At 34.2% G+C, this 18868-nt stretch overlaps 1 protein-coding gene across 3 annotated transcripts in view; it reads left to right on the top strand.

The window, feature by feature from the left end:
* The window catches only part of LOC110023979 (protein STICHEL), a 40433-nt gene extending 24101 nt beyond the window's left edge, over positions 1-16332 (top strand). Inside the window, exons 2-8 of one of the 3 annotated variants that reach the window (XR_002293952.1) lie at positions 773-2833; positions 3128-3347; positions 11514-12053; positions 13062-13821; positions 15362-15431; positions 15524-15696; positions 16268-16332. Coding sequence is in view for 1 of the 3 variants with exons in the window: in XM_020723659.1 (XP_020579318.1) it covers positions 878-2833; positions 3128-3347; positions 11514-12053; positions 13062-13821; positions 15362-15431; positions 15524-15622 (3645 nt within the window). In the remaining 2 variants the exon portion in view is untranslated. Of the gene's footprint in view, positions 1-745; positions 2834-3127; positions 3348-11513; positions 12054-13061; positions 13822-15361; positions 15432-15523; positions 16028-16267 lie in introns of those variants that run through there. The other 2 variants (XR_002293951.1, XM_020723659.1) reach the window with 2 other exon arrangements.
* The last annotated feature ends 2536 nt before the right edge of the window (positions 16333-18868 follow it).

The following is an 18868-nucleotide window of genomic DNA, read 5'->3' as shown; positions in this document are numbered from 1 at the left end:
TTTTTTTTCCATGCACCCCTACTGTTCCAAAAAAGAATGTTTTCATTGGTCCACTGAAGGTAACGTGTCTCTGCCATTCGTAATTTTCTCTACTGCTTACTTCCTTTTCCTAGGGTGTGGAGCCACTGAACCCAGACGAGCTAGCTCCTTTTCTAAATGTGTTTTAGAGACTATTTCCAATATTTCTATTCTTGCTATTGTTCAGTCAGCGAATAACCAATTTCCAAATGGCCAAACGCTGATTCTGATTGTGAATGTGTTGTAGGCTCTGCAAGCATTTCCTGGCCACCCGCATCAGCACCCTCTTTGTTTCCAGGTTTCTTGTTGGGATTATGTATCGATCTGGGTGGGGGATGTCTTACTGTGTATGAGATTAAATTATTGTACTCTTCCAGTAGTGTTTTTCTGTACTTATAAAGTCAGACTATGCTTGTGAGGTCGACACAGGCATTTCCATGTACTTCACATGCAAACAAAAATTGCTTTTTGATTAGAGTTGATTTTCTCTATCAAGCAAAGCCTCGTTTACTAGATTTAGTTTCATAAATTCTTTACAATTTATACTTATCAGACTGTTATTAACCACCAATGATACTTTTTGATTAGAGTTGATTTTTTCTATCAAGCAAAGCCTCATTTACTAGATTTAGTTTCATAAATTCTTTACAGTTTATACTTATCAGACTGTTATTAACCACCAATGATTTTAAACTGATAAATCTTACTGTTATGGTATTGTGCCTAGGCATCACTGTACGTTAGTTTTATGTAGGGTAACTACCGAGTGATGACTACAAATTTACAGTGAGAGCATAATTCTTTTAGAGCAGGCTACTGCTGTTAGTGACATCCTCAGACTACAGCATTTTGGGAGGAAATGGTAGAAAAAATTATTGTTCCCAGTGAATTGCACTTGAAGAAGGAACTCACTGCTCTTCGCAAGGCACGGTTTTTACGTGATCCCGAAACTTGTTCATCTTGGAGATCTCCACTTAGTTCCAAGTCAGTTTTTGCGTATCATGATAATGAAAAAAGGAACGTCTCAACGGGAGTAAAGTTCTCTAGTGGAATTGCCAAAATACCCCATGGACTTGAAAATAGAAGAAAGAAGGTGTACCTTTGTAATTGGAAAAATCGTTCCAGCATATCAGGTGAAAGTGGAATAAAGTTGAATGAGGATGAGATGCAACCATCTGCTTGGAGTAGTTTAGAAGAAAAGCTTAGCAATTGTGAGAAAGAAGAGATTAATGACAGAAAACTTATGTCCTCTGGTGCTGCAAAATTTAGTAATGTCAGAGGAAGAGATCTTGATGCTCCACTGAGAAGCTCTGCTACAAGGTTGAAAAGATTTGCAAATTCAAAAAGGCAAGGTGTAAAACATTCATCAATAACAAAGCAGAGGAATCCGCTGATCAGCCCCTTGGGAGTTCTCAGCTCAATTGAACAATCTGATGACACAGAGTACTGCAATTCTGAAGATGCACAGGATCAAAAATTTGATGTGCTTCGTAAAGCTGAATCCCCTTCTTCCTCTGCATCACCACCATGCCCTGGATCTGGATGTGCAAGCTGGTCCCGAACTTCCAAAATTTTCAGAAGTACTAGAAGAGAAGGTTCATCTAAGTCCTGTACTCCTGCATCAACTAGCTCTTATTACAGGAAAATAAGTAGAAAGCCCAGTACTGTTGGGTCATCTTGTGGAACAAGTGCTTCTTTTGACGGGGATGGGTTTGATCAGCTGGATTTACCTGTGAGCCAAGGATGTGGGCTTCCTTGTTATAGGTCAAGGAAAAGTATAGATAAAGGTTGTAGAGACTGCTATTCTCCAGTATTATCTGATACTAGAAAAAAAGCAGGCTGCATTTTTGGTAGAAGGCAGAGATTGTACTCTAAGCAGAGCCAAACAGGCTTCAGCAAACCTAAGTTCCCTTCTACTTCTCAAGACTTGCCTTTATTAACTAATAACTGTGATGATACAACTAGTGAAGAGCTGTCTACAAATTTTGGGGAGATTGAATTGGAAGCATTGAGCCGGTTGGATGGGAGAAGATGGTCAAGCTGTAAGAGCCAAGAGGCTTTTGAATTGGCAGAACCTGGAGAGAAATCCTTGGACAGTGCATATAATAAGAGATTGAACCTCATGCACAAGCCAAGGACTTTTGATGAAATAATTGGCCAGAATATTGTTGTTCAGTCTCTTATGAATGCTATCCTGAGGGGGAGAATAGCCCCGGCCTATCTCTTCCACGGTCCATCTGGAACTGGAAAAAAATCTGCTGCAAGGATATTTGCAGCTGCACTTAATTGTGTTGGAACTGAAGGAAACAAACCATGTTACTTGTGTAAGGAATGCACTGCTTTCTATGGAGAAAGTGGGTCCCTAGTAAGAGAGGCTAGCGCTGCCAATAAGAAGAGTATAGAGAGGGTTGAGTATTTTTTGAAGAATATGACTATGAATTCAAGACAATTGCGATATAAGGTCTTCATCATTGATGAATGCCACTTATTGACCCATAAAATGTGGTATAAATTGCTGAGATTTCTAGAAAAGCCAATTTATCATGTTGTATTCATTTTCATAACAGTTGATCATGACATTCTGCCACGGGCCATTATCTCTCGTGTACAAAAATATTTTTTTTCAAAAATCAAAGATGCTGATATGGTAAGGCAGCTGAGAAGGCTCGCTGCTGCAGAAAATCTTCACATTGAAGTGGATGTTTTAAATATTATTGCTGCAAATGCTGATGGTTCTCTTCAAAATGCAGAAAAGGTTTTATGTCAACTGAGTGCCCAAGGGAAGAGGATAACCACTTCTCTTGTAAATGATCTGGTATGTTTAAATTATGGTTTATTTTCCCCATCTCTTGTTTCTTTGACTTATATACAATAAGATCTTTGAATTTCTTATTTAAAATATGAAATGATAACCAGAATTTTTATGCAAGTTGTTGCGCTGCATATGGAAATTTAAATGATTGACCTATGAGTTGTCTATTGAATTTATGGTCATTCATTTAGGTCGCTATTTTACATACCTTTTTTTTTTGTTCTTTATGCAAGTTGTATGCTAGGAAGGGCTAATTTAGTGAATGAACTTTACTTATTTTTGTTTTTAACCTTTCAGTTGGGGTTTATTTCCGACGAGAAATTACTTGATCTCCTTGAGGTGGCTATTTCATCCAATGCAGCAGAAACGGTGAAAAGGTCTAGAGAACTGATGGATTCTGGTGTTGATCCAATGTCCCTCTTGTCTCAGTTAGCTGCGCTTATAATGGACATTATCAGTGGCACGAAACAGTTAGCTGATTCACAGTTCGATGATGTGATTCTTGAAAGGCCAAGTTGTAAGCTTATCAACAATCTTACCTTTCTTGCTTGTTCTGATCAGCACTTCTAGATTTAGCTGGCATTCTAGGAATGTAAAATTGCTTTAATGTCTTATAATTTGGAAAAAAAAAATTCCCTAACTTGTTTGATTGGTCTGATGTATGGCTTCATAAAACTGGTAAATTCAACTGTCCTTTATAATGAGGGGAAAGTGAATAAGATGGTTTAGTATTTAAATAATTAGAAAAACTCTAATTTAGCAGTATTTTCCCTTTTCTGACTTCTGATTTGTTTTTTGAGTAATAATTGAAATAAATTTTTTCCGAAGGATTCTTTTTTACTATTTTTGATGATTTTGAGGTGTTAGCAGTGCGTTACGAGATTGAAGTTTGTTTGGCCTTCTAAGATGAAACTTTATGAGGCTGCAACGCAGCATTATGAAAAATCTTAAAATACTCCATTAAGAGTTGTTTTTTTATGTTTATATTTTGGGTGACAAATTAAATGTCAAAGAGGTTGTATAAACAAAAAAGATAAGGTGTGGACTCTCAAATTCACGTCCAACTCTATTCATATATTTGAGTGATTTCGTGTCAATTTTTAAATAACAGAAAGGGAAAATTTACATACAATGCACCTTAAACATTGCTAATTATAAAAAATACACCCTCTTGCATCCATTTTTCAAATTCCCACAGAAATATTGAAATTCACAATAAAAACACAACCTTTATTTTTCTTTTTTTATCAAACTCACAAGGGCTTGATTTTTTAGTGTAAATATTGGAGTTTGGTAGTTCAAAAAAAATAATAATAATAATAATAAAAATAAAAATACGGGTAGTCATTTTGTAAATAAAGAATTCGGGCAATATTATGTAGTTTTTATAAAAATAAATGTGTTTTTTATATTATTCGCTATTAAGGGATATTTTTCTATAATAAATACTTTATGAAATCATTTAAGGTTTTCTATAAGCATATGATTTTAGGTTTAATCACTTCTCATGAAAAATAGCTTCTATTGAATGCTTATTTATAGATAACGATAATGCTTTTCTTTTATTGCAATCATTTAGATTGGAGAAGATAATGATATATCACTATTAGCTCGGAATGAATGGAATAATAATAAACTTGATGATGATCATATTATTTTATTATCTTAGTTGTCATGGACTTTAGTCTACTTAGTAAATTTAACTTGCTCTTGTCCTCTCAGAGTTCATGCGTCGTTGCCCTAGCTACGGTCGTTCACAACACATTTGCTTGTGAGGATTGTTCTTACCCACATTTGCACTACGTCGTGTTGCCCAACATTGATGCTTATGCTTTAGCTCATTGTGACATCTGATTGTACTTCTAGGCTTGTGCTATCGCTCTCTTGTACATTTTCTGTGTGCATTATCTTTTTAAATTACGTCTTATGGCGCTTTTTCCAGCTATGGAGTAGGAATGTTGCTCTCCCTTCCTCCCATTTCTAAGATTTTTATATTCTTATTTTTTCTTTCCACTTTTGGTGAACTTTTAATTCATCTCTCAATTTTGTCGCCATGCTCACTTCCTTCATCTTTGGTTCATGTCTTGTCTACTATTCCACTTTCAACCCGTATCAATATTCTTTTCCATCTATTCTTGAATGAATTTATCTGCTTCCTTTTCTTCTCCCTTTCCTAGTCTTGCTCTTATGCTGATGTTATTGGTGGGCTAAATGAGATATTTCATTCAACCCCACCAAACAAATATTTTCTCATATTTTTCAATCAAGATGCAATCCTACCACCTCATAAGCGCCTTTCCACATATCAAGGCAAGTCGTCTCTTATCTTTTTTGATGACGGGCCATTGAACTTGTTAAACTTTTTGTCATTTTTATTATTGGCAAATTCTCACGGGGTCATCCTAATGTGGAAGTCATCCATAAATTTTGTTAGATGTAAAATTGGTTTGCTCCTATTCAGTTTGTCTTGTGAATATATCATAATTGACTTATCCTCAAAAGCTAATTCGAACAAGATGTTTTTTCGGTTGGCCTATTATATTAGTGGTATCTCAATACGTATATTAAAATGATCGCTCTGTTTAGGGGAACCAAAATTACTCCAGTGTGGATATTATTTATTCATTTTTGGCTACATTATTTTAACTAATCATCAATATATTCAGCAAGATCAACATTTTGCAAACTCTTTCAACTAGTTGATGCTACTTTTCATTTCTCAAGACATTCAAAGGCCTATCTACTAGTTGGAAAAAGAAGTGTGGATTGACCGTATCTATGGATTTTAGCAAAATGTAGAATTTGAAGGCAGTACATCCTATTGCTTATCATGCAGAATTTTGGTTATAATTTCGTCAAATGCTTTAAGGCTTATCTAGAATTAAGAAAACTAATTTTTAACCGTAAAGGACACTACAATTGAACTAGAACATACATGCGGTCAAAGTGGAAGCATTTCAATCAAATAATGTTTGCAATCGAAATGTGGGAACTGTTTGTCCTTTGAGTGTCGAGGATATGGTTCTTCTTGTCATTTAATAGTAATTGCTTCTCCACTCATCGCATCCTTTCATTGAGCTAGATTCATTATCTATAGCGGATCCTCCAAGTCCTCAAATGTTATTATCACAAAGATGAAGGCGATACTTTTTAGTCATGCCTTAGATGAGAGTACTCATAGTATTGAATCGTTAGCGGATATAAGTTTTTATTTGCATTTATCAGGCAAGATTAAAAATAGAAAAAAAATATTGTCATCATTCCCCGACCTTCACTAACTTCTAGCAAGAAAATTTAAATGAGCTACTTTGTAATTTTTAGGTATCTATTGACTTAGTTGCTCAGCATCTTATTTTATTTCTTAAATAATTTTTCTTTTTTCTTTTGCAATATTTATTAATTACTCTTGATGTAATTCTGTTATTTTTTTATAAATTTCTATTTTTATTAAAAAACAACATTGAAAAAAATATTTTTTGACATAATTGAAAGACTTATCAATAACTATGAGTTCTATTATTTAAATAGATCTTGTAAGCTTAGGTTAAAAGCTTGTAAAAGGGACAGTTAATCATAACTAACTAAAGGGCTTCATGTCTTATCAGGTACGGTTTATGATTTATAAGTCATAGGCATAAGGATCAAGGAACATTCATATTCTACTTTAATCATATTATAATGGTGTTGTCATAATCTGGTTTTTAAGTGTATAATATGAATATATTTGATAAGATATTCTTTCTTTTTTTTTTGTTTTAGCTAGATTTTATTTTTCATCCTTAACAAATTGATTTAGGGAATAGATGACAATTGATCTAAGTGTGAAGTAGATTATTTCTTAGGCATTTTAGTTTATATCTATGTATATATATAAGAATTTTTCAATATTTTTTTGGAGGGGTAAAGTATTTAAATTGAATTCTATTTATGGTTTGCTTAATTTATGCCCATCATTCAGAGAAAACTCTGAAATGCGTTTTCCTTGGAATTTCTTAGAGGATTTTTGTAGTAGTTCCTCTTCGTTAGTGGCAATTTGTTAATCGAAATATGACATTAAGAAAGGCTTGAGGTTCTTGTCTTTATGTTCAAGAGTTTGATTTGGATGAGAGACCCCTATGGTTATGGTATTTTGATATATTAACTTATCATCGTAGTGAAGGTTAAGGGAAGGGCCAATGGAGGGGACTTTTGTTGTCGCCCATTTGAAAGGTGCAATTTTTAATTAGTTTCACAAATAGTTACCATCATATAGATATGTTTGATATAGACAAAGTCATCCCTTTAAGGAATAGAAATGCAATACATTTTCTGTAGAGCCATCTCTATGATGACTTGAATTTATTAGAGTTGATCTTTATTTCTTTATAAAGCATAATAAGCTCAAAAATTTAGAAGGACATTCTTGCACTTGATTTTTTTTTAAAATTGTAGTTTTTGATTCTTTCAAATATGATTCAGAGGTTTTCAAGATTCTTTATGCAAATCATATTTTTGAAGATGAGATAATCATTATAACATTCCACTCATTCTGAATCGACTCATAAAAATATGGGCTAACAACCTTTTGACGTAGTATTAATTTTTTTAAGCCAATGAACATGACTCTAAATCAAAACACAGGTCAATTGAAATTGAAAAGAATATGTTCTTTTGATCTGTTGGAATCATTTTGATTTGAATGTGTAGCCTGAAGGTTCGTTCATGAATGATAAAATATCATAATTTGAGGTGTTACTTGATAAAAATTCTAATACAAGGAACAAGAGCTCATTCAACATGCTTTAAGGTCCCAAAAGTCAATGTAAATACGTGTCCAACTACTATTCCTATTTATGAGCATGACATTAGCATTCCAATCGACATATTTTTTTCTTTCTAGATAAATGAATCTTTTATAAGTTTTTTATTTTTAATCCAATTGTTTTTTAACTTCGAGCCACATATCCCTACATAGCAGCTTGATTGATGAAGTTTCTTAGCAGATGACTAATATGTGAAATACCACTACGGCTATCAAAAAGCTTGTTGTTCGCGAGCAGATCGTGTTCGACTCGTTAAGTAGCTTGTGTTCGGCTCGTATACCACTAGGGCTATCAAAAAGCTTGTTGTTCGCAAGCAGATCGTGTTCAACTCGTTAAGTAGCTTGTGTTCGGCTCGTTCGTTAAGTAAACGAGCGAACATGAACAAGTTTTTAAAGCTCGAATCATAAAAGAGCCGAACACGAACAATTCTTTGTTCATTCGTGTTCGGCTCGTTTTAGCTCAAAATAAAAAAAAAAATTAAATAATTATTTATATAATAATATACTACATATATTATTTATATAATAATATGTTATATATATTTATATCTAAGCTTAAATCATAACACCTTGTGTGGTAATGTGGTTAGTGTCTTCTTTTGCATACATTTGGTCCAGGTTCGAATCCAACACTTTACATCTAGTTTTTTTAATTTAATTTTACCGAGCCAATTTCGAGCCGAACACGAGCCGAAAACGAGCACGAATATTTAAATCGAGTCGAACACGAACACACTGTTTACGAGCCGATTTCGAATACGGGCAGTTTCGAACGAGCTGAGCACGAGCCAAGCCTGAGCTCTCTGAAGCTTGGCTCGTTTTCAGCTCTAACTATCACTTTTGGGGATAGGAATTTCAACGGATAAGCAAAGCAATTCTTGAATTCACATGTCAATTGAAATTGAAAAGATTATGTTTTTTTGATCTGTTGGAACCATTTTGATTTGAATGTAGCCTGAAGGTTCGTTCATGAATGATAAATGTCATAATTTGAGGTGTTACTGGATAAAAATTCTAATACAAGGAACAAGAGCTCATTCAACATGCTTTAAGGTCCCAAAAGTCAATGTAAATACGTGTCCAACTACTATTCCTATTTATGAGCATGGCATTAGCATTCCAATCGACATATTTTTTTCTTTCTAGATAAATGCATCTTTTATAAGTTTTTATTTTTAATCCAATTGTTTTTGAACTTCGAGCCGCATATCCCTACATGAGAGCTTGATTGATGAAGTTTCTTAGTTGATGGCTAATATGTGAACTACCACTAGAGCTGTCAAAAAAGCTCGTTGTTCGCGAACAACTCGTGTTCGACTCATTAAGTAGTTCGTGTTCGGCTCATTCGTTAGGTAAACGAGCCGAACATGAATAAGTTTTTAAAGCTCGAATCATATGTTCGTGTTCGGCTCGTTTTAGCTCAAAATAAAAAAAATAAATAATTATTTATATAATAATATACTACATATATTATTTATATAATCATATATTATATATATTTATATCTAAGTTTAGATCATAACATCTTGTGTGATAATTTGGTTAGTGTCTTCTTTTGCATACATTTTGTCCAGGCCTTGTGTGATAATGTGGTTAGTGTCTTCTTTTGCATACATTTTGTCCAGGTTATAATCCAACACTTTACATCTAGTTTTTTCAAATTAATTTTACTGAGCCAATTTCGAGCCGAACACGAGCCGAAAACAAACACGAATATTTAAATTAAGTCAAACATGAACACACTTTTCACGAGCCGATTTTGAACACAAGCAGTTTCGAACGCACCGAGCACGAGCCAAGTTTCAGCTCAAGCTCGGCTTGTTTTCAGCTCTAACTACCACTTTTTGGGATAAATTAGGAATGTCAATGTATAAGCAAAGCAATTCTTGAATTCACACTATATCGCTTTAATTTCTTCTATTTTATTTTTCAGGAACAAAGCACTTATAAAAGTTGGACGATGGTCCTCCATAACCTTGAGATTAATTCCTTTTATTTCATTCATATTAGATTGACCTCCATCCTTAAATTCTTATGTTGTTGGCTTAACTTGCATGCTTTGATCATTTGATGGGGTGAAATCATTGAGAGAATCCTCATATTTTTCCTTGACCTGTTTGGTATTCATTATATAACTTGCCTTTAATCAAGGATTTATGAATTGGATACACATGCGTTCTCTAGTGGTGTACTTGCCATGGTTTAGTTGCACTCGAGAACTCTTTCCATACTAGAGCGTTTCAAAGGATAAGCTTGCTAAAGTCTATTTGTCAAGAGTTCATACTTGTGAATTAGGGGGAAATATATGGGGACCTTCATACTAGTTAGAGTTTTGACTTTGAGATTTCTCGTATTTGTAAAACAAATTTTCTACCTTAGGGCACACAAATTGAGGGGAAACATAAAATATTTTCAGCTTGATATTATGGACTTTGTGTGGGTTAGTTTCCTTAAAATTTTGAATTGGAGCATGAATAATCACTAATGCATTATCTGAAGCCATAATTTGAGTATGAGCAATTTTTCTTACTCCTTCGATTGAAGGTTTTTTTGGAATTCTTGTGAATAAAAGACGTTATCTTCTTTTCTTTATAACATTTTTCAATTGAGGGACCTTTTTTTTTGTTTGATAAGAATGCTCTTAGGAGGAACTTGCTATTTATTTCTTCATTGTTATTCCTTGTTAGGCTCTTTCTTAGGCTGTGCTATTTTTTTCATGATTAACACAACTTTTAAGATTTGAGCTACCATAGGCTCCATTGAAATGAAATGCTGATCTTATAAAGAAAAAGATTCTCCTTCCTCTACAACCCCAAGGCTTGCCCACATCAATCTTACTTGTGCCCACATTGTAGCTCACATGCCTTTCTTGTTGACTTTCTTATTTGCTTATCTTTCTCTCTTTCTCATTCACTCACCTATTTCAAATCTTTAGCGATAGGGTGAGCATTCGGTTGGTTCAGATGGATTACTTTGCACATTGGTCAAACCGATTGCAATTGAAATTCAAAATCCAAAAAATGGAACCAATCAAAATTCTTATAAAACCGACCTACCGAACCAAAGTTTAATTGGATTTAAATTATTTGATTATTAGTAAACCGAAATTTAATTATATGCTGAACTTTGATTATGAACAATATTACGAATTACATATTTTGAATATATAATATCAATTTATTTCATGAATCCTTCATTTATTTTAATCAATTATTGCATATGTGGTAAACTTTGATTTTTTCATAAAATTAAAATATAGGAAGATTTACATACATACCACTTAATTAGTCTCTGTTACATATCTAAAACTTCATTTTTACAATTCTTCTTACAAGTTGTTTGTGTGCATCACAATAGATTTGTTCAGAGGGATATATCATTATAATCCTCTTCATCTATTAAGAAGATTTCAATAAAATTAAAATTTTTTTCTCTGGGAGATGACTTCTCACGTTAAATTTCTCTAGAGTATTTGAATTTAAGGACTTTGTAGTGAACTTCAACTTTTGGAAGGAACTTTTATGTTTATCATACTTTTGTCCTGTTATCCAAAAATTTTAGTTCATAGATATTTATAGATGCCATGTTCTGCCAATTCTTTGTTGCTGTGATTTTCCTTATATTTAGATATGTAATTTCTTTGTTGGGTGTGGCAATTTCCCGTTTTTTCTGCAATTTATGCGTCCCTTCTTCAAGATACGGCCAATCAATTTAATGTTAGTATTATCTTTTTTAAGGCACATAACTCCCCTCTTTTGTCCAACAAAAAAACTATATAAAAGGATAACTCGAGTTTTCCTTTGTTTTCCTTTACTATTCAATCTTTTTTCTTACAACGGCTCCCCTTAATTTTTTTATTCATTTCTTTGTATAATTTCTTAGTGACAGAATATGACTTGAAGAGATTAGAGCAGGCCTTGAAAATTCTTTCTGATGCTGAAAAGCAGTTGAAACATTCTAGTGAACACTCTTCAATACTCACGACTGCCCTGCTTCAGATTGCATCAGCTAAAAATATGGAGTCTACTCAACCAAACATCAGCAGAAAGCATTCTACTGCCAAAATGAATGCCGACATAAAAAAGTCCACCTTTTACAATAGGCCCTCTGATTTTATTGAATTGCGAGGTTCAGACTCTGCCATTTTTTCAGGCATGAGGAGCAGAAGGCCTACCCCTTCTGGTTACCAGACACCTTCTAGAATGCTCCAGAACCAGGATCCAATCTCGGCCGTCATGCCTTCAAAAATTCAATCGGTTAAAAGTTGTGCTTCAGATGATGCTCTTTTCGTTTACAATGCCTCTCAAAACGCTTTTAACTTATCTGAGATTTGGAGACGGTGCATTGAAAAATGCTGTTCAAAAACATTGAGACAGATGTTATCGATTCATGGAAAGCTCATCTCATTAGCTGAAGAAGAAGGTTAGCCAATAATGCCTAATTCGTTGAATGATTCTGTTAATTGAATCTACTATTAACTAACCAATTGCCTGATTTGTTTTCTTTGATTTGTCCGTTTTTCTTTAGTTCTTCCAGTTCAAAACAATTTTTTTTTTGACCCTTAAGTTGCATGTCTAATCTTTTTAGATTTTAATTCAAGTTTTTTGCATAATACTTGTCTAAATTATAAGCTTAGAGCGGGATGAATGTGGTCTTTATCCCACCAAAATTAAAGGTTTTTTTGGGATCAATTTTTGTCTTATATTATTATTATTATTATTTTTAAGAAACATATTTTTTGGGGTGTTTATTACATTTTTTTTTATATTTTATTTCCAAAAACAAATTTACATGTTCTTAAAAACACTTGAAGAAACTTTTAAATTTTTGAGTGTTTTTAAAAACAACTATATTTTAATTAAATAGCTGAACACGTTTTGTTTCAGATCAAAACAATAATAAACAAAATAAAAATAAAAATATGGAAAATAAAAAACGAAAGATCCCAAATGGCCCCTAACCCTTTGTATTGATGTGTCTTCTAAAAATAGAAAATTATGTTCTTATGGTAATGCCACTTATGGTTTTTATGCAATTTTCTCTCTATCACAAATAACAAACAGTGAATAAACATTAGATATTGTAATCTTGGCGGGTGACAAATTTCTTATGAATTGGTCATAGGAAAGCTTGTTTATCCATGTATGCACCCTTAGTTATCCTGAAGAACATATTTGGATGTTGCCTAACAAAACCCACCTTGATTTGGGTCTGGTACAGCAGATGTTTAAGAGTTGGACTCCAGCTGCTTTTTTCCATGATGCAATTGGTTCACCAAAATTTGCATTTTTTACTTTGTATCAGTTAGAAACTTGTGCTCTTATTTTAATGTTTGTGAAACTCTTTACTCTAAAACTCTTGCTTTACCATTGTTTCATGAAAAAACTTAATTTGTAATTAAGCCGTGCTTTTCTATGCCTCATTTTGCAGGTATATTGATTGCTTTCATAGCATTTGCGGACAGTAGTATAAAATTGACAGCTGAAAGGTACTCTAAGAGGATCACAGATTTATTGGAGATGGTCCTAAAACGGAATGTTTGGGTAAGAATGAGTCTTATTCCTGATAACAAAATCAATTTTAAACCACCTTCTGATACTCTGACAAAAAAGTATATGGAGAAGCTTGAGTTCCTGGATAATCAGAGAAAGATGGAACCTGATGGCATGAAGAACACGCCTTCTAAAGATGAGACTTTCTTTCCAAGGAAAATTAGAAATTCTTTTGAAGGTGCCAGTCACAAAAAATTAGATGGATGTAGCAATTCACGGCCGCAAGATGATAGTTTCCAAATTGAATGTTCTTCAGATTCTTCTGAAGAAAATGATGTGTCCTTTGCCTCTAAAGGAAAAGAGATGGAGATTTCAGTTCTTAACATGCATACTAAGTCTTCTAATAAACAAAAATCACAAAATGGATTGACACAAGCAGCTGATAATGGTGCTTCCCGATTTCCAATTTCTTCAAATACTGATGGAAATGGTCAGTTGTATTATGATCCATTGGTTGAGGTGGACAGATCTTTGAGACGTTGGGAAGATGAGCAAAATCGTGAAATCAAGGCTCTAACTTTACATGATATTCAGGCCCATCGCAAATCACAAAATGGCGGGGATAAGATCAAAAATGCTATTTTACCTAGTCTACTACATAGCAACAATTTTGAGATCAGTTTTGGCAAAGAAAACTCGTAAGTTCCTATTTATATATGTTCCTATTGATATATGTCATATTCTCTGGTTTTCCTAATTAAGTTTTTGCTAATGTGATTGATTTCTGTGAAATTAAAGTAGCTTTTTCCAATTTTGAATAAGCACTATTCTAGAATTCTTTTTTTTTTCCCTGTCGATCATGCTAAAGATTCAAACTTGATTTCTCACAAAAAAAAAAAAAGATGAATGCGCCTTTTAAGTATGCTAAGATATACAAGCAGCCAAATATGACTTGAGAAAGTTTTAAGTAATATATTAAATTGTGATGGTAAGATATATGATGGAAATGATTATAGAAACAAGCACATTGTTCATTTGCTAGGCTAAGCTTTTTTTAGTCAAAATGTTCAGCCTTGAGAAAGCCCCTGATTTCTTGGAGAAGCTCCATATGATAAGAAAGCACTCTATTACAAGTGGAGGCCTAGTAATTTAAGGATCATTTGATTGGATGTTCTTAAAATGCATTTATTTTGAAACTATAGAGTAATTGAAATGCATGTATTTTAAAAATTTGTTAGTGGTTGGCTGGATGGTAGTGGTTGGGGGCAGTGCTAGGTGATGATGATTGGTAGTGGTGGCAGTGAAGCGCGACGTGTGGTAGATGCATATCAGGCGATGAGTGGTAACATGTAGCAACAGTGGCAATAGTGACAAAAGCAGTTGGAAGAGGTGGGAGCAACTACAAGCGGTGGAGGATATTATTTTGAATTCGTTTGCTTTGGACAGGCATTTAAAATCTCCACACAAATTCGTTTTATTTAATTTACTTAAAATGAAACATAAAAGAAGTCCAAACTACTGTATATATATTAATATAGCTTTATTCTCATAATATTGCAACAAAGCTACCTGTTAATTGACTTTTTAGCGGTTTTCAACTCCGCTTTTGCTCTTTTACATCTCATTCATAGTTGCAGTATTGTTAACTAAGGTTTATAAATAGTAAATTGGGCTCACTCAAGTCAAAGTGCGTCCTTTTTTTTGGTTGATTTAGGTCCGTTCATAAAGGGCCTAGAAGTGCTAGCCAGGACAGGCTTTGGGAGAGGAAGAAAATTGAACTAAAATTTTAGATTTGAATCAATTCATAAAATGGTATATAACTCCATATTTCCTCTTTCTTCTAGTTAAAGCTCCTATATATGTTTTTTGCTTTAGTAATCCCAAATTAAAATGGATCTTACATTTATGAAATGCAAAGTCAGTTTCATAAATCATTTTTTCTAGTTAAAGCTACTTTATATGTTTTTGCTTTAGTAATCCCAAACTAAAATGGATTTTACATTTATGAAATGCAAATTCAGTTTCATAAATCAAATTTAAGATATTTGCAGTAAGTTGATTCATGAAACTCCCTAAAAATTTTCATGATGTTTTTTAGGTGATAATGAGGCTCTATAATAAAACTTAAAATTGTACCTCTATTAGATTAATTTAGAATAAATTCGATTTTATTAACAATGCTTCTCTATTCACTCATTATGAACTTTATCTGATTTTAAGAATCACATTATTCTCCAGGGACTATGATTCTGTACCCCCTTGTAGCGGGCTCTTCTGCTGGAAAACCCACAGAACCCACAGACAACCGGTCCGGTTTCTACTCATCCATTCTCTTATGATATGTATTAAATTAAAAAGGTTAACAAGCACACCATATAACTCTATTTCTGTTGAATCCAGGTGAAGCGAGGAGTCCGTCCCAAGATCCAAAAGGCTAGCCAGATTTTGTTTTGTGGGCAGCGTGTGAAGTCAAAGATCAGAGGTATATCTAGGAGATAACTCCATGAAGCTGGAATCATCAGATCCTTCTTCTGTGCATTCTTATTGTATATTCTACTAGAGCCATTTAAAAGGTAAAAAGTGTTGATCCTTGTCTGCCTTCTGATTTTTATCAGCCTTGAACTATTTTCAGCCGAGTAGGAATAAAGGAAGAGTCATTTGATGGCGTCCTTGATTATGTTTGCAAAGGGTTCCATTAGTAAAATTCAAATTCTGTTTAGGACAAATATAGTGAACGATTTCTGTCGTTATCCTCTCCCGATTGTTAACTTACTTTAGGGCATGGTAAGGTTTATTGTAGTTTGCATGGATTGATTATTTATTGTATTATTCTACATGGCTAGTGTACTTTGACCCTCAGAGATGTGCCTTTATTCTTTAATAAAGCCATTTTTTTCTATTTTTCTAAATTTATAAAAAAAAAAATTTTATTGTGAAACTCGGCAAGGCTATTTTTAGGCTGAAAATGACAGGTAACTGGACCAGCTTTTGTGCTTTTCTACCTTCATGCTCACTTTCATTATAGGTAATTCAAAGAACAATTGAAAACAATCATTAGATGATGGTTCTTATAAGTGTGATATGCAAACTATCTGACCTCTTATCTTTAGTTGTCACTCATATCTAATTGGTCGTTTGACACAGGAATCAAAATGAATCTTCAAAATATGATTCTTGTGAAGGACTACTTGACTGGCTGCTGAGACGCGAAACTATCATACAGAATATTTAATACTGTTTGAAGAAAATGCAAAATTGTGTGTTTTTGCTACAGTAATGACCCAATATCTGTTTTTGGTAACCACTTCATTTATAAACTTTGAGTTAATTACTTTGCATATGTGCAAACGCAGGTGCCTTCTTTCAGCTTGAAATTAGTAATTATCAAATTTTCCTTCAAAAGGCAGCCATTTTTATTTTTCCCGAACAATTTTTATTTATATTTTATGCTAAATGTAAATTAGCAGAGTACTTTAATTTTACATGTACATAAGAGTGAAAGTTTATTAAGGACCTGGTTCTTTGATGGCTCAATATATTCCTGTGGACGTGAAGCTTGTACGATGGGTGGATTTTCTGTTCTTTTTCAATATCATAAATGTTGTTATGAGACCGTGTCTTCTTTTCAAACAAGGAAAAAAAAGGTCCCCGACAAAGATTTGTTAAACGTGCATATAAGAATTAAGTATCGTAACATTATGTAGATGCCCATAAGCAATGCAGATCCTTAGAGAGCACTTCTGTTCTAAATTAAAGGAGGATAGCTTCCACAAGGCAACTTCATTGTCCAATAGATGATGCACTATACCATATTTACTATTTTGCTACTATTTTACAAGAATATATGGCACTGTCTTCTAGGTTCATTGTTCACTAGAAACTTCATAAACGATGAGTAGTCGACAACTATTTTGCTAGAATACATGCCTGCACACTAGAAACTTCATAAACGATGACTAGTCGACAACTATTTTGCTAGAATACATGCCTGCATCTTCTAGTTTCAGAGTTATCTTTCTTCATTAGCAACTTAGCAACTCAATCATGACCTTAAATGAGCATACCTAACCTCATGCACATGGAGCAGTGGTCCCTCTCACAACCAACAATGCCAGGGCAGCCAATCTCATAACAATCCAGCACATGCTGATACACAGGAGATACCAATGCTACCTCGCACAATACCTATATGAATACATAGAGTACAAGGAAATAGTGTTGACATTGAAAAAAAACTATTAAAGGTTATTAATTTTATTAATTAGGTTTATTTAAATTTAATTAATACGAATTCAAAATTTGAACTTCTCTGCACACCAAATTATTTTTCTTGTATAACTGCTCTAGCCTGCGCCTCACCCCGTTTCTAAAACCCTTCTCTCGTCAACCGCTATTTTCCCTTGATTGATAAAACTGAACCCCTCATTCGCTAGTCTCTGATTTTCCTCCATCTTCTTCCCCACTCTATCACACAGGAATTTGTTCATTTCTCTACATGCACAAGCTCAATCTCCCTCTATTGTTCTCTTGTTTTCACACACAAATCCTTCCGTACCATGTCCTTCATGTTGGCCGCACTCATCTTCTGCCGTTCAAGATACATTTGCGATTAGGGTTAGTGGGAAAGCATCGATGGGATAACAACGCAGAAAACCTGATACCAGAGTTAACCCAAACTATAATAGAAAAGCAAATATCATAACTTGAAGTAACTAAGCAGTTACAATCAACACACTTGAATCGGAAATAGCAATAGACACAACACAAATAATCCAACTAGGTTAGGATCTCGGGGTGTTGGTGGTGATCGACAAGGGTTTGGCCCTACGAGGAGGTAGCAAGATGTGGATCAAGGCTGGAAGGCGCGGCGATAGGAAGGGTGTGGACAGCAGGGATGTAGGGGGGGAGGTGCAGAAAGACAAGCTGGAAGGAAAGGAATGGATGGCTGGGTGGCTGAAACAGTATAAAACAACTGGAAAATGTTGTTTTCTGGTTGTTGTTGTGAGGGGGAATGTTGGCGACAACGATTTGTTGGATCTTCCTCAGTAGGGGCAACTCACCAATGAGTCTATAGGTCTGAATGGTATGAAATTTTCTTATATGGGGGTACTATGCCTTTGGTGTTAGTTCCTCAAACTCAATATTGCCTTGGACACTCACTTTGAAATCGGCTGAAGTCTCTAACGGGCTCAGCTAAAACTATGTGCATTTTTTTTCCCAACTGGAAGCTGGTCTTTCTTTGTGTCATTACCTTCTTCAGTGTCTACTGTGTCATTACCCAATTTTTCAAAAATGTCTTGCTCAGTGAAACAGATCACCCTCTGGTTGTGCAGTCTGATTCAACATGCCCGAATTCATGACACTTGCAACACTTCCTGGCTGTGATAGATTTAAGAATGTTGATTGGTTCCACATGTTCTTCACTGTGAATCGGTTTTTCCTCAAATGGGATCATCTTGGGTGGTCCCCTAGGTGTACTCTGGATGTAGGATCTTGAGATTAAATTCTGCCTGTAAGATGTGGTGGTCGCTTGGTGATGTGCTCTCTCCACTTCTGAAACTAGCTTTTGAACATTCTGTTTATAATAAGCTGGTAGGAACTGACGTTGTATTTCTCACTTTCATCTTCAAATTCTTCCATATATCCTCTTTGTCTCTCCAGATCACGATCGAGCGTAATCAAACCCAAAAAAAAAGGAAGCATTTTAATTCTGTTCATTTCAGCAAGCATGCAACCTGAAACAAC

The sequence above is a fragment of the Phalaenopsis equestris genome, unplaced genomic scaffold, assembly GCF_001263595.1.
Source record: "Phalaenopsis equestris unplaced genomic scaffold, ASM126359v1 Scaffold000239, whole genome shotgun sequence".
NCBI lineage: Eukaryota > Viridiplantae > Streptophyta > Magnoliopsida > Asparagales > Orchidaceae > Phalaenopsis > Phalaenopsis equestris.
The sequence above is the reverse complement of the archived record's forward strand: the minus strand, read 5'-3'. Positions and strand labels throughout refer to the sequence as shown.